At 34.8% G+C, this 16,857-nt stretch overlaps 1 protein-coding gene across 3 annotated transcripts in view; it reads left to right on the top strand.

The window, feature by feature from the left end:
• The window catches only part of PRKD3 (protein kinase D3), a 76,890-nt gene that overhangs the window by 44,634 nt on the left and 15,399 nt on the right, over window positions 1–16,857 (top strand). For all 3 annotated transcript variants that reach the window (XM_079941446.1, XM_079941448.1, XM_079941447.1), the window contains 7 exons: window positions 1,359–1,551; window positions 4,584–4,661; window positions 7,087–7,270; window positions 8,540–8,663; window positions 10,873–10,950; window positions 12,136–12,412; window positions 15,272–15,324. In XM_079941446.1, the coding sequence (XP_079797572.1) occupies window positions 1,359–1,551; window positions 4,584–4,661; window positions 7,087–7,270; window positions 8,540–8,663; window positions 10,873–10,950; window positions 12,136–12,412; window positions 15,272–15,324 (987 nt within the window). The remainder of the gene's footprint in view (window positions 1–1,358; window positions 1,552–4,583; window positions 4,662–7,086; window positions 7,271–8,539; window positions 8,664–10,872; window positions 10,951–12,135; window positions 12,413–15,271; window positions 15,325–16,857) is intronic.

Genomic DNA, 16,857 nt, shown 5'->3' on the forward strand with positions numbered 1-16,857 from the left:
AGTTGTGGCGCATGGGCTTAGTTGCTCCGCGGCATGTGGGATCTTCCTGGACCAGGACTCGAACCCGTGTCCCCTGCATTGGCAGGCAGATTCTTAACCACTGTGCCACCAGGGAAGTCCCATCCTTTTGTACTCTTCTTAAACTGCTTCATAATTTTCTTGAGAACATTTCTGGCTACACTTTAGTGAAAAACTATCCATCAGAGGCTGTTATCTGTGTTATTTTTATAGTGCTGTCCTCCAATGGTCAGTCCTTTTCTTTTTCCTTCTTCCTACTTTTTTCAAAAAAGCCTTTTATTTTCTCCTCCCCTCATTTCTCCTGTATACTTCTCTATCTCTTGGTTTTTTCTGGCTTCTTTTGCTTCTAGTGGTTGAACATATCAATGTACCATGACTCAGCTTCTCTGAGTTACAGACATTACTAGTTATAGAAGGAAGTTCTGGCAGTGAAGATGCAAGCAGCTACAACAAAATTGTTATACGTCTAGGTGGTAGTTAGGTATTTGGATTTTGTTCTTGAGAATATAGACTGTATTCATTTTCATATTTCTGATATAGAGCCTGGCCAGTTATAATCAGTGAATGCTGAATTAATATTCATCTGACCTATAATTTAAATTGATTATTTCCTTTGTATACTTAGAAAGGTTCATAGTTAAATAATCCATTTATCCCTCAGATTACACAAAAAATTTTAACCAACACCACCTTTAACTTTCCTTTTTGCTCACCTAAGAGAAAAAACCCAAATAATTGGAAAATACTTAAAATATTAAGGAACTTCCTAAAGCATAATTACTAAGGGTAAAGTTGTTTTAGTTTGTATCTGCCATTGTTTGTATCATCAACATTAATTAAACTTAGATTTTCACATGCTTGTTTTAGTATTTGTTAAAATAAATTAGAAAAACTAAGGCTTGTTTCAGAATGTTTTCAGACGTTGTATTCAGTAACTCAGCGTGAGCAGCACTAACATTTTCTGAATTTACTTAATTTTCCTGTGACTAATTTCTTGGTAAGGTTTTTGAAGGTATTTGAACATGTTATAAATTCATTTTAAGTTCTGTTTTTTATTTGTAAAATGTCATATGTGCCTGGAAATAATAGTTAATCAGTGAATATATGTATGTGAGGATGAAAATATCTTTTTGTTTTCTAGCATAAATAATAGCAAAAAAAGTCTGCACTTTTCTCATTCAAGGGTTGGTAAGCTAAGCTTCCAAAGGAAACTGCTGAGATGCACATTTTTAGGTTTTTGGCTTTAGTGTTTGAAATAAATGACTTTTGTGGTCAAGCCGTGATCTTAATACTTTGTTTTTAATATCGACTTACACTTATAGAAATTACTTATGTTTTAGTCACATGTTCACCAGGAACCCAGTAAGAGAATTCCTTCTTGGAGTGGTCGCCCAATTTGGATGGAAAAGATGGTCATGTGCAGGGTAAAAGTTCCACACACATTTGCTGTTCACTCTTATACCCGTCCCACCATATGTCAGTACTGCAAGCGGTTACTGAAAGGCCTCTTTCGGCAAGGAATGCAGTGTAAAGGTAGGATTGGATGTTTTTCTTAAGTAAAATTTATATTTGTTTTTGTTAGCAAATACAGGTTTAAAATATTTTTTATTTCAGAAGCATTAAGCAGATACCTGTAAATTGGGCTCATACTTAACTTAAAAAAGATAAAATTAATATGCACGCACCTGCATGCGACGACTAGTATCTGCAATATGTGTATACTGTACCAGGAGCTGTGCTAAAGAAAAATTAGAGTATAAACAGAAAAACTAGAATTTGGATCTGAGGTGTGGCTGCTTAACACTTGCCAATATGGAACAGTTAGTAAGCAGATAAGCTAATATTTGACCTTAAGTCTTTCTAATTTCAAAGCCAGACACTACCCAAAATATAAAATAATGCCCTCCTCTTGCCATTAAATATTCATACACACACACGCACACCAACATATTACAGGTGTTTTGTTGTTTTTGGTTTTTTTTTCTAATTACGTAGCTATGGAGCTGTACAAAAATTGTCATTCCAGACAGTAATCACACTGAAATAGGCAGACTATAGTAGAAGCCAGTGGAATTGTAATGGGGACCACCTGTATTTGGATACTAACCCAGAACACTATCATAGTATTCCAGAAACATCTCTTAATGAACTAGGTTTTTAATAGAACAATGGAATAAGTTTTTCCTCTAGTTACATAATGTTTTAATGCTTTTTAAAGATGCTTTTATCTTTTTGTCACATATCTTCTTCTCAACAGTGCTACACAATTATGTGAAACCAAAATAGAGTTCAAATATGTTTTAAGGCATTGAGCCAGGATAAGACATAACTAATTTGTCTATAATCTTATGTACTTATTTTTCATGTGATTATTTTAATAGTTCTTGATACTATACTTTTTATATAGAACTATTTGTGGAATTGAATTACCTAGTTTTATCTAGGTAAAACATTACAGTTGAGATCTTTGCAACAATAAATCCTGTTTACAATGTTGAATCAAATAATTATATGTAAATTTAACTTAAATATATAAGAAAACTTTTCTTGGCAATATATGGCTACATAGGATAATATCAAATAGAGAATAGGTTGTACATTTGTTGCCAATATTTAATAACCATCAGGCAGGCTTAATTAAATGTTGAAATTTTATTTCAACAGCTTACTTTTGAATATGAGTTAATATATAAATTAATACTTTAAAATATCAACACTAAAGTGGATTGGCAAGCAGCCACTAAGGAATGTTTTGGGAAAGAACATTAAGAACAGATGTACAAATTCTAGCCAGCAGATAATTTTAGTAAAGGTAGTAAATAACACCGTTCTGCTGAGCAGAACAGAAACATTCTAAAACCACATGCAAAAAAATACAGTATTTTATAAAGGAACTAAAATAAATATGTAGATTAATGAATTTTGAAATAAAATCAGTGAACTCTACCACTGGGTTATTAGTTTAACTTCTTAGAGCTCTAAAAGAATAATGTTTTATGCTTATATTGGTTCAGAAAGTATCAGGTTATATTTCTCTTTAAGTATTTTAGTTATCTATGAAAAAATCATAATTTAATTTAGGGATCCTTGTATTTTTATAATATGAATTAAGATACTTAAAAAGTAAAGTAGTCATTTTCATTCACTTGTCAAGCTAAGAAAAAAAAATAGTTAAGATAAAACAGTTATGCTGGAACGTTTAAGAAAACATACAATTCTAAGAACAGCAGTTCATTTATTCATTCATCTGTTTATTTTCTACTTCGTTATGTTAAAATTTCAAGGCAGCTTATATAAGCATATATAGAATAAAAGAAAGCATAAACTAATTAATAAAAACATAGGTAGGAATATGGAGAAGTATAAATGCCTGTCATTAGAACCTACATACTTAGCTGCAGGTGGGCCACAAATTTGGCTCTACATTTCAAAGGGAAAGGGAAACCTTGTTATTTTCAGAATTTGCAAATCTCATGAGATAAAAAACTAATTATTTAAGATGCATGCAAGATATTAATATCATATATGAATTTCTTAGGGTCTCTTATTTTTAAAGACATTACTATATAATGCAAGTTTTATCCTCCACCAAAATATTAATTTCATGGAGCTTTTTCTTGTAATGACCTTTGCCCTGTGCTATTGGCATGATTCCCAGAATTTTCTTGAATCACAGGGGTTACAGAATTATTCTAAAGCAAGACTTGAAATTATTTTTACCCATTTATTGTTGGTAGAAGTATTTCGAAGGTTGTGTTAGACAGTAGTTATAGCAGTGGGTCTCAATTTTAGCATTAACTAAAGAAGTCATTAAAGCACACATTTCTCAGCCCCACTCCCAGAGTTACAGATGTTAGGGGTAGGGCCCAAGAACATGCGTTTCTAACAAGTTCTCAAATGATGCTGCTACTGCTGGTCTGATGGCCACAGTTGGGGACCACTGAGTTACACAGTAGTATGGTACAGTTGGGATCTGACACTGATCTGCAATGCAATCAGCTCTGAGGTTCTTGCAGGCTGAACAGAGCCATTTTGTAATGCAGGTGAGAGACCTTGTGCATGAGAAGCTCAGGCCTTCCTTACAGGGTTGTATGGGAAAGCCCTTACTAATTCCTAATAAATGGTTGTAGAATTGCAATCCCTTTTCTGCATGTGTACCAGGTCCTAATAATTAGGAATTGAAAGTAAGTGCCTGACATATGTTGGAAAGGAATTTAATCAGCCTGAGAAACTCTTAAGGGGTATGTGGAAAGAAGAATGTGAGGTAAGGGAAGGAAACATGGAGCTGCAGCAACATTTTGGCAAAGTGTTATACAAGTAGTATAAACTTCATTTTACAGATATAGAAACTGAGCCCTGAGGGATTTAACAACTGTTTAAGAGGTAGTGTCGGAATTTGAAACCAGACCTTTAATCCAAAGCCTGAGTTCTTAGTAGAGGAAATCTTTATTATCTCATCATCATTATTAATAATACTCTGTGTGTGAGTAAAGAAAATCTTTAACCATATTCTGATACTGCCTGACATTTTTATATAAATTAATAAGGTGAATATTTTATTTTAGATTGTAAATTCAACTGCCATAAACGATGTGCATCAAAAGTACCGAGAGACTGCCTTGGAGAGGTTACTTTCAATGGAGGTAAAAGTCCTTTTCTTAATTTCCAGAAAAGATCACAATTCTTTTGTGTATTATCTTTGTATAAGGTTATATTTGCATATTTTATTTTGCTTACTTTTTTCTGATTTAATAATCAAGCAAAATACGGAGATCAGTAACAGTATACTTTTAATTATACCTTTCCGTCTTACCTTTAACCACCTACCACTCTGTAGTCTAGTGTGGCCAGTGGTGCTGCATATCCTCTTTTATCTTTAATACTTATTTTATAACCCTGCTGTTCTTAGAACTATTTCATATTTCTAGTATTTATTGATTGCTTACTGTATGCCAGGCACTGTTCTAAACTCTTTACATATATTGACATTTAAACCTAAGAACAACCTTTTGAGATAAGGACTTACAGATGAGTAAACTTAGACACAAAAACATTAAATTAAATAACTTGCCCCAAAATACAACCAATAAGTGGTAGAGTTGGGATTTGAACCCATATGGTCTGGTTTCTTAGTCCATAGTCTTTTAGAACTTAATGTACTGTCTCACTTTCTCTTTCTCCATCAAATAATCATTAGCGAAACATTTTTGCTTTTTACCATTTTTTTTTTGTTTCGTTTGTTTGTTTTCTCTTTTCAATATTATATCATGCAAAGTGATTACCGTTTTTGGAAGGAAGGAGTAATGACTCTAAACTTTCAGCATAATTTTTCCGTAACATTTACATGACTAGTAAAAATTGAATGTACGTAGTTCTGTAGAAGAAAAGCATAAGGAGTGGAAATTAAACTCCTTAAGAATTTAACATTTTCTCTTACGGCATGTTTTCTGTGGTTGCTATTTAACACCATTGACAGAACATGATTGGTTTTCTCATTTCAGTTGCTTGGAATTGATGCAGTTTTTCAATGATTAAAGTCTTTTCTAGATTTATGTAGTTCATGTATTTTTGTACTTCTCTACCTTTTGACAAATGGATATGAAATACTATTTTATTTATTTTAATGTGCGTTTTTCTTTATATTAATGAGTTTGAGCATCTTTCAGATGTTTACTGGTTAATTATGGGTTTTTACCCTATAAGTTACCTGTTCATATGCTATATATTCTACTAATTCTTCGTCAGCTTTATTGAGATATGATTTGTATACCTTACAGTTCACACATTTAGTTTATTCACAGTTATGCAGCCATCACTACAATCTAATTTTAGAACATTTTCATCATCCTGAAAATAACTCCATACCTATTAGTAGTCACTTCCCATCCACTCTTCCCCATTAGCCCTGGCAACCACTAAATCAGCTTTTATCTCTATGGGTTTGTCTATTCTAGACATTTTATAAATAGAATCAAACAATGTGTAGTCTTTTCACTTGGGTAGATAGCCAGTAGTGGAATTGTAGAGTCATATGGTAACCCTGTGTATAACATTTTGAAGACTGCCAAACTGTTTTCCAAAGCAGCTGTACCATTTTACATTATCACCAGCAGTGTATGAGGATTCTAATTTCTATGTATCCTGCACCACTTGTTATTGTCTGTCATTTTGATTATTGCCATCCTAGTGAGTATGGAGTGATGTCTCGTTGTTTTGATTTGCATTCCCCAGATATTGCATATCTTTTAATATACTTATTGGTCATTTTTACATCTGCTTTGGAGAAATATCTATTCTCGTCCTTTGCTCATTTAACTAGGTTACTTATCTTTTTATTATTGAGTTGTAAGAGTTCTTTAAGTATTCTGGATACAAGTCCCTTATTTGATATATGATTTGAAAATGCTTTCTCCCACACTGTGTGCTGTCTTTTCACTTTCTTGAGGTATCATTTGCAGCAGAGAAGTTTTTAATTTTGATGAAGTCCAATTTATTTATTTTTTTCTTTTGTCACTTAGGTTTTTGGTAGTATATCTAAGAAGGCTTTGCCTAACTCAGGGTCACAAAGATTACTCCTATGTTTTCTTCTAAGAGTTTTATAGATTAAGCTCTTACATTTAGGTCTGTGATCCACTTTAAGTTAATTTTTGTAATTGGTTTAAGGAAGAATTCCAGTTTCATTTTTTTTGCATGTAGATGTCCAGTTGTCCTAGCACCATATATTGAACAGACTATTTGTTCTTTCTTCATTGTATTGTCTTAGACCCTTGCAGAAAATCAGTTGACTAGATGTGTAATAGTGTTAGCTAATCTTTTACTTTGCTTCTAGTATCTTTCGGCATGTCAGAATTTAAAATTATAATGCAATCAAATTAATTTTCTGCCTTATGGTTTGTACATTTTATATTGTCCTAAGAAATATTTCTTTATCCTGAATCATAAAAATATTTTTCTATATTTTCATTTAAGAATTTTAAAACTTTTTTTCACATTTAATACACTGTCTCTGTTTAGGTGTATTGATATTCCATTAATATAAAATTCTGAATTCATTTAAAACTTTGCCAGAACCTTCTACTCTGGGAACAGATACAGATATACCAATGGATATTGACAGTAGTGACATGAACAGTGATGGTAGTCGGGGCTTGGATGACACAGAGGAACCATCTCCCCCAGAAGATAAAATGTTCTTCCTGGATCCATCTGATCTTGATGTGGAAAGAGATGAAGAAGCTGTTAAAACAATCAGGTAACGTGTGTGTAAGGATTGCAAGCTACTTCCAAATGCAGGGTCAGTCCAGGAGCTCTGTTAAGAAAGAACAAGCCACATCTCTTTAAGTGGGACCTAAAATGTAATTTAAAATCGGTTAAATTGTGCCTAATACTTTTACATGTACCACAGTATTTTTCTGAAATAAATTATATTACTCTTGCTATCCACTCAAGATGGGAAGGTATGAGAATCCTGTTTTCTTAAAGAGGAAAATGCTTTATTTAAATATAGTCTAGATATGATATCTAGCTGTAGAGCATCCACCACAAAGTGCCAAAATTGAACCATCAGTTGAAGCAACCAATTTCTTCACACAGGCAGATTACCTGATGTTGGAAACACCAGTAAGAATCTATATCTGAGAATGTTGCACAAAGATGATGGTGATGAATTTGGGGACAGTTTTCATATTACAATTAATCTATTAGCACTTTGTAAAAATGCTACCAGATTATAAGACTTAAATATCTTCCTATGTTTATAGAAATTCAGTTTTTTATAGATACAGCCTATAGGATATACTACTTTGTGATAAAATTTATCATGCTGCCTAGGGTAGGAAGATTTCTAGCAGCAATCCCAAATGAGACCCTCTCCCAGGCTCCAGATTTTCCAAATGGGGAGGATTCTTTCTGCTCTATTCATTGTTTTCTTTTCTTTTTTTAATAAATTTATTTATTTTTGGCTGTGTTGGGTCTTCATTGCTGTGTGCAGGCTTCCTCTAGTTGCGGTGAGCTGGGGCTACTCTTCATTGCAGTATGCAGGCTTCTCACTGCGGTGGCTTCTCTTGTTGCAGAGCATGGGCTCTAGGTGTGCGGGCTTCAGTAGTTGTGGTGCATGGGCTCAGTAGTTGTGGCTTGCAGGCTCAGTAATTGTAGCGCATGGGCTTAGGTGCTCCGCGGCATGTGGGATCTTCCCAGACCAGGGATTGAACCCGTGTCCCCTGCATTGGCAGGTGGATTCTTAACCACTGTGCCATCAGAGAAGTCCCTCATTGTGACCCTCCAAAAAAATGTGATGACAAATAATGATGACTTACAGTATTACCTTAGTCTTTTATAAATTAACTATGTATCATCATAACAGGATTAATTTATTTTCTTCTTCTTAAGCCATTGTTTATCTTCCTAAGATATTTTGAAGAATTTTAGCTTAATTATCTTTAAAAGGGCTTGATGAGCTTACAGTATTTATGATTTAAGTTGAAGTTGTAAATATTTGTCATAAATTTAAAATATTTTTTAGTCCATCAACAAGCAATAATATTCCGCTAATGAGGGTCGTACAATCCATCAAGCACACAAAGAGGAAGAGCAGCACGATGGTGAAGGAAGGGTGGATGGTCCATTACACCAGCAGGGACACACTGGTCAGTAATCACAGGCATTTTATTATGGTAGTGAAACTTTGTTATGTGCTTTATTTTGTGCATTTTTAAAATCAAAATGAGAATGAGATATATATTAAGACATCATAGTACTGGAACTATCATTACATTTGTAAAGAGTATTTCAAAAGTGGAATATTTAATGTACTATTTTTATAAACTGGTAGAGCAGTAGAGATTCAAAGCGGGTCTGGTGGTATAACACCAAATGCACAATCTATGAAAGAAATAATTGATAACACTGGATTCATTAAAATAAAAAACTTCTGCTTGGCAAAAGACAGTGTTAAAAGATTGAGAAGACAAGCCACAGACTTGGAGAAAATATTTGCAAAAGAGACATCTGATAAAAGACTGTTCTCCAAAATATACAAAAAACTCTTAAAATTCAACAGTAAGAAAACAAATAACCTGATTAAAAAGTGTTCTGAAGACCTTAACACGTACCTCACCAAAGAAGATACTTAGATGGCAAACAAGAATATGAAAAGATGCTCCACATCATATGTCATCAGGCAAATTAAATGCAAATTAAAACAGTGACATACTACACACCTGTTAGAATAGCCAAAAACCTAAACACTGAGAACACTAAATTCTGGCAAGATTAGAGCAACGGGAACTTTCTTTGACTGCTAGTAGGAACACAAAAATGGTATTGCCGACTTTTGAAGACAGTTTGGCAGTTTCTTACAAAACTTAAAATGCTTTTACCATGTGATCCATATGTTGTACTCTTTGCTGTTTACCCAAAGGAGATAAAAACTTATGTTCATACAGAAACCTGCATATGGATATTTATAGTAGCTTTATTAATAATTGCCAAAAACCTGGAAGTAATAAATGTCCTTCAGTAGGTAAGTGGATAAATAAACTGTGGTACATCCAGACAATGGAATATTATTCAGCACTAAAAAGCAATGAATGAGCTATCAAGCCATGAAAAGACATGGAGGAATCTTTAATGTATATTACTAAGTGAAAGAAGCCAATGTAAAAAGATTACATACTGTATGATTCCAACCATATGATATTCATTCTAGAAAAGGCAAAACTATGGAGGCAGTAAAAAGATCACAGTTAGGGGTGGAGACTTGTAAGTATGAATAGGCATAACACAGAATTTTTAGGGCAGTGAGAATACTCTATATGATACCATGATGATAGATACATGTCATTATGCATTTGTCCAAACCCATAGAATGCACAATACCAAGAGTGAACCATAATATAAACTGGACTTTTGTGATTATGATGTGTCAGTGTAGGTTTATCAGTTGTAACAAATGTGCCACTCTGATGAGGGGTGTTCATGATGAGGAGGGTTACACATGCGTTGGGACAAGGGAGTATATCGGAAATCTCTGTATCTTCCCCTTAATTTGCTGTGAACCTTAAACTGCTCCAAAAAAGTAAAGTATTAATTTTAAAAAATGATTTAAAGACATACGTAAAAAAAAAATTCTGCATGGCAAAGAACAAAAGCAAAGACAAATGACAAACTGGAAAAAGTATTTTCAACTCATATTCTAAACAAGTGGAAAAAAAGACCAGAATACAGTAGAAAAATGGGCAATGAATATGAACATTCACAGACAAGGAAATACAAATGACTTTTAAATGTAAGATCTTGATCTCGTTTTTAATTAAAAATACAATTTAAAATTTTACCAAAATACCAATTTTTATTTAGCACTGTAGCAAAAGATCAAAAGGTCTAGTAACATGCTGCATTAGTGAAGGTTTGAGCAAGTTAGGCATGTTTGCTGATGAGACTGTAAATTCGATCAAATCTTGTGCCAGATAATTTAACACTGTCAAGTAAAATGACATGTGCATGTATCTTTTGACCGAGTAAGCCAACCTTTAGAAATTTAGTGTATAGGTAAATTACATATCTGTGTGTGTGCAATACATATGTATCTGTGTATGCACGCATAAGATTCTTGCAAAGGAATCCCCAAAACCTAATAACATTGCTTGCCTGGAGTAAGGGTGGGAGTGAGATAGGAGTGATGATGCAAGTATAGTTTTCACTATATATCTTTTTAATTCTCCGAATTTTGAACCGCACGAATTTTAAACCTATTCAAAAGTACAAGCTTATGGATAGAAATGAAAGGGAAAGGAAAGTTCAGGCACTTTGGAGGAATCATTACTTTTGAACCTCACAGTTTTATGCTCTTTATAGAGAAAGAGGCATTATTGGAGACTGGACAGCAAATGTCTAACATTGTTTCAAAACGAATCGGGATCAAAGTATTATAAGGTAAAGATTTCACATCTTTAAAAAAATATGTACATTAAAATACTGTATGTTTTCCAAATATATCCAAATAATATTTATTAATTGTTATATTGGCTTATACCTATTACAACTGTTCCTAATGTAGTTTATAGAAGTCACTGTTAAGTTCCTTGTTGAAGCAACTGTCCTCTACCCCTCCATTTCACCCCCCATAACAGCCCTGCTACCAAAGGTGGTTTTTGTTGCGTGTTTGTTTTTGTCCTGTCAGGTTGCTGCTGCTTATCTTCTGGGTACCAAATGGTCCTCCATATCTGTGGATGCCTAACCATTTTATACAATGGACTTGAGCATCTGTGGATTTTGGTATCCACGGGGAGTCCTGGCACCAATCCCCCTTGCACACTGAGGGATGACTATACTATGATTTAGATTAGACTGTTAAGAAAGTCCCATGATCATTGCTGGTCCAGAAGAGGCAAATGTGGTATTCGGCATTTCTCCCATCTTCCATTTTACCTTAGACCCCAGTTCTTAGATGCTTCCTTTGGCTCTTCTTTTCCTTTGTATAGTCCTCTTTGCTTGACTTGCTTCACATTTTGCCGTGTCACAGACTGACACCCAACAAAACTGTCAGTGTAGCAGTTGTATCAGTAAGAAAAAGTATAGAAACTAGTGAATTGCTTTGAACTGGTTGGGTTTTTTAAAATAAGTTTTTTGCTTTAGGAAGGGGACTAAACATAAATGATTGTTACAGTTATGGACAGAACCAGAATGGAGTGCTTGAATAACTTAACACTAACATTCTTCTTTTGCTGCTGTTATTTCTGTTTCGTACTCCTTTGGGGCTGTATCTTGCAGATAGCCAGTAGAGTAGTAGCTGTTGAGTTGATTCAATGAAAACTGGGAAATGACAAGTGTAGTGACAATTGCCCTCCTAAATCCTTTCCTTCCTTTCATTCTAATGATCTGCTACAGGCCTGAATCACTAGCTTGATTATTACACCCCATGCTCTGCCTCTGGCATTGATGGACATGCAGATCATTCAAAGCAGATACCATCATTAAGACTTGACTGTATGTCCCATGTGTCACGTACTTGTGTTTGTCTTAATGGTATTCACTAGAAACACATATCTTTGATGTTTAGTGTATTTGAAAATTAAAAAAGATGTATTCATATTTTATAATGCTTAATTTTTGCTTCAGGAAATTCCACTTTCAGAGATTCTTCGCATATCTTCCCCACAAGATTTCACGAACATTTCACAAGGCAGCAACCCACACTGTTTTGAAATCATCACTGATACTATGGTATACTTTGTTGGCGAGAACAGTGGGGACAGCTCTCACAATCCTGTTCTTGCTGCCACTGGAGTGGGACTTGACGTAGCACAGAGCTGGGAAAAAGCAATTCGGCAAGCTCTCATGCCTGTTACCCCTCAAGCAAGTGTTTGTACTTCTCCAGGGCAAGGGAAAGATCACAGTAAGCAATAAGCTTGTTGATGGCTTTTTTCCCCCTTTGGTTCTTAAGCATTTTGTGGGTGTAGTTGTGTTTCTGTATTTATTTTTAATGCTCATTTTAAGCTTCATTTTTAGTAACGGATACCATTAGTTAATTCCTTTATAAAATTATGTTGGTTATAGTACATGTATACAATCCCCAGAGCTAGGTTCCAGAGTCAGTGTCACTACATTTAAATTCTGGTTCTGCCAACCTGTTATGTGATCTTAGCAAGTACTTTCGTTCTCTGTAATAGTACCTACTTTATAGGGTTGTCAGCATTAAATGAAAGAGAACCATAAGGTGTTGAGTAAACTACTAGTATTAGTATTTTGCTTCATGGTGGGATTTTCAGGCTATAAAGTGTTACAGTTCACATACCCAGGAAATCTGTGAAGTCAGAAATGCTGTATTTCTTTTAACTGAATTAAAACATTCAGAAACATTAAAAAAAAATTGAAACACATGTCCTTTGCACTAACAAAATTTATAAAGTAAAACCTAAATTTGATAAAGGTTCAAGTGAACACTTAATCAGAAAGCCATAGTAAAATGTCACTTTCCCTTCCATTGGCATTATTTTGTTTATGGGGAAACATCATTCATTCATTAGACAAATAATATTTAAATTGAAAGAGGTATCAACCATTTTCTTTTTTTCTTCTTTTTTGGCTGCGCTGCACAGCTTGCGGGATCTTAGTTCCCCGACCAGGGATTGAACCCAGGCTCCGGCAGTGAAAGTGCTGAGTCTTAACCACTGGACCTCCAGGGAGTTCCCTCAACCAGTTTCTAAATGTTCTTTATTTCAGTTCAGCTATGCTACTTGGTATGCCTGTTCTCGGCATTATGCTACGCCCTGAGCTAGAATACGAAAGAAACACAGAAAATTTAAAAGCTACTAAGGGAAATAGGACATAACGTATATAAGTGTTAGATGGTAGCATAAAGCAGTAGAGTGCAAAAATGAGTAGTGCATTTCTCGAGGAACTCAGATATGGATAGGAAGAGTAAGCAGAGACTTCATGATAGCGGAGCCTGATTTGAACCTTGACCTTGGATCTCAAGTAAGTTAGGATAGGCAGAGCTAACCTGGGAGGGGTGGAGGGGGTGTCACTGGTGTTGAGGAGACAGGTGTGATCAAAGGGATGAGGGTAATGACCATGAAAATGTTTGGTGTTGAATGTTGATTCCTAAAGGTTGAATAAATGGATATCCACAGTGCTTCTTAAATTTGAGGGGATTTTAGACAGAACTGTCTGATATTCTAATTAAAACCATGGACCTTTTCCCCCAGAAAATAATGCGGGCACATAACACACAAATTTTATATATAACTGGATTTAGGGACCTTCTCAAGCCCATCCATGGACCTCTTCCCTAGGGTTAAGAGTCCCTAAAAACAGGTTGCAGAAGGGCTAAGAGTGAGAACTCTGGAGGATGAAAGCCCAGTTCTGCTGCTTTACTAGCTTCATGATCTTGGCCTCTTCTGTTCTCTAATCTGAAAGGGAAATGATAATAAATGCATATGATGCACTTCGCATCATTCCTGACCCATTAGTGAAACTATTACTGTGTTGCTGCTGCCGCTGTCCTTGTAACGTGTCTAGAGTAGAGTTCTCCTGGGAAGCAACAGAAATTAAAACTGGGTGAAGTTAGACAGTGGAGGCCTTCGAAAGAAAATAAAATATTGACTTAAACCAGGAAACTGGAACTACTGAAAAGCAGAGTTTTAGGCTCATTAATTTAGTTGATGCTGTGCCTTTTATGTCTGTTTCATTAATATTTAATTTTTGGATTTTTAAAACTATTTTAAAATTGGCCTAATATTTTAAAATGGAGTTTTTCCACAGTCATCTTACTTATTTTTGATGTATAGTTGCTTATATTTCCTTCTTAATGAAGTTTTACATTTTTATATTTGGGATTTTGAAGGAAATTTCATATCTTTGAGTTGTCACTGAGATTCTAGATTTTTGACAACTAGTCTCTTGCTTACTTTCCAAATTTCCCTTTTTCCTTTTTCTTGTCAGTTTCTTCCTTTGTTTACCAAAGTAATACAGACATTTAAACTTTATAGAAATATGTAATATGAGAAATTCCTCCGTATACACATGTGACACATCCCCCTATTCCCAATCATATATCTCCCCCCTCAGAAAACCATTATTAATAGTTTGGTGTATATGTCTTGATTTGGGGATGGCTTGTGGGGAGGGGAGTCTATACTACGTTGTTATAATTTTATTTTCACACAAAAATGTATTACACATTTTTGTTATAAAAGATGTGTGATCTTTACAACTTGGTTTCATCAACTATTTTATATCAGATATATTTCAATGTCAGTATATAGATATGTTTTTATTTTTTATTATGACAGTAATACCTTTTATGCATTTTTTAAAATGCAAGCAGTCTAAAAGTGTATAAAGATTAAATCTTTGTTCCTCAACCCCACCTCTCTCACTCACCAGAAGTAATCATATTTTGTTTGTTTTCGATTCAAATGCCACTACACTGCAACTTACCTTTTTAACTTAATAATGTCATAAATAGCTTTCTGACTCAGTTCTTATAGCCCTACATCCTTAAATGTTTAGATAGTATTCTTTTGTATGGACGTATCATATTTTATTTAACCAGTTTCCTGTTGATGGATTAGTATTGTATATGGATAAATTGTTTTTTTAATTTTGTTTTAATGAATGTAATTATATTAAGTGTATGTTAGCTAGTTTTTAAAATTTAGTATATTGTGAGCATTCACATGTCAGTAACTATTTTTACTAAGTTATGGACTAACAGTTTTTTTTTTCCATACATCATTCTTATATTTTACAGAAGATTTGTCTACCAGTATCTCTGTATCTAATTGTCAGATCCAGGAGAATGTGGTGAGTAAACATTACAGCTAAAATATGCAAATTGGGTGATTAAGGAAAATAAAATGTGAAAATCTTACTAGGAAAATAAGTTTATAGCCCAGAGTGTTGCGCAGTTTGCCTAAAGACACTAGGCTAGGCTGTGTGGGTGATAACTTCCCTGAGGAGTTCTGCTCTATGAAGGAAACTGAGGCAGTTTCCTTTTAAATTATGAAAATAAAGTTAACTTTTTGTAAGTGACATTAGAATATCACAAAGTGATAGACTAGTTCAAAGAGAAGGGAGAGGCTACTTCTTTCTGGGTCAGAGCCGGGAAAGCTTCTCAAAGGAAGTACAACTTGAAATATGCCTAAGAGGATGGAAAAGAGTTTTGACACAAGTGTTGACAGGATATGGTTGGGGGAACATTTCATGCAAGTACAGAGAAGCAGGAAATGCAGGATTTTAAGGAAGAGTCAAGACTCACTTCAGCTGGTGTATGTAGGTACATGTGGGGGATTACAGTACGGATCAGCGTACTTTCTATAAAGGGATAGAAGTAAATATTTTAGGCCTTGCAGACCATATACAGTTATGAACTCAACTTGGCCGTTGTCATGAGAAAGCCGTAGGCAATACTTAAAGGAATAAGCATGGCTGTTTTCCAGTAAAACTTTATTTGTGGTCACAAATATTTGAATTTCATATAATTTCATGTTTCACAAGACATTATTATTTTGATGTTTTTTAACCATTTAAAAATTAAAACTGTTAAAAAAAAATTAAAACTGCTTTTAGTTCAGGGGCTGTACAAAAAGAGGCAGCAGGCTGGATTTGGCCCACAAGCCATAGTATGCCAACCCCTGGATTAGAAAGAAAAAAGCCTAGAAAAAGAAGTCAGAAAATTGTTCATTAGCTATATATAAATTTCTCTCATAAAATCTCTTATTCTTTAACTGGGGCATCCAGCTGTTATTGCTCTATAACATGTAAATGTTGTTGGATTTTCTAAGATTGCAGTGAAGACTGATATCCAGTAGTGCTATGAGAGAGAGAGGGTTTCAGTGAGATTTAATCCGTGTCTCTCTTGTCCTAGGGGTAGGTAGAATAGGTACCAGATTATTGGGGAGAGAAAGACATTTTCTCATTTCAGTTTTACAGATAAGAAGACCAGTCCCAGAGAATTCAGCTTACTTACGATTACCTAATTTAAACAGAAATTAGGATTTGTGGAATTACTTTTTTTCTTTTTTTGCGGTACGCGGGCCTCTCACTATTGTGGCCTCTCCCGTTGCGGAGCACAGGCTCCGGACGCGCAGGCTCAGCGGCCATGGCTCACGGGCCCAGCCGCTCCGTGGCCTGTGGGATCTTCCCGGACCGGGGCACGAACCTGTGTCCCCAGCATCGGCAGGCGGACTCTCAACCACTGCACCACCAGGGAAGCCCAGAATTACTGATTTTTATATGCCAGGCACTGGATTTGACACTTTGTATATATTCTCATTTAATTCACTTAAAAATCCAGTGAGATAGATGTTATTATATCCACCCTACCAATGAGGGAAT

Source organism: Stenella coeruleoalba, assembly GCF_951394435.1.
Source record: "Stenella coeruleoalba genome assembly, chromosome: 13".
NCBI classification, from domain to species: Eukaryota; Metazoa; Chordata; class Mammalia; order Artiodactyla; family Delphinidae; genus Stenella; species Stenella coeruleoalba.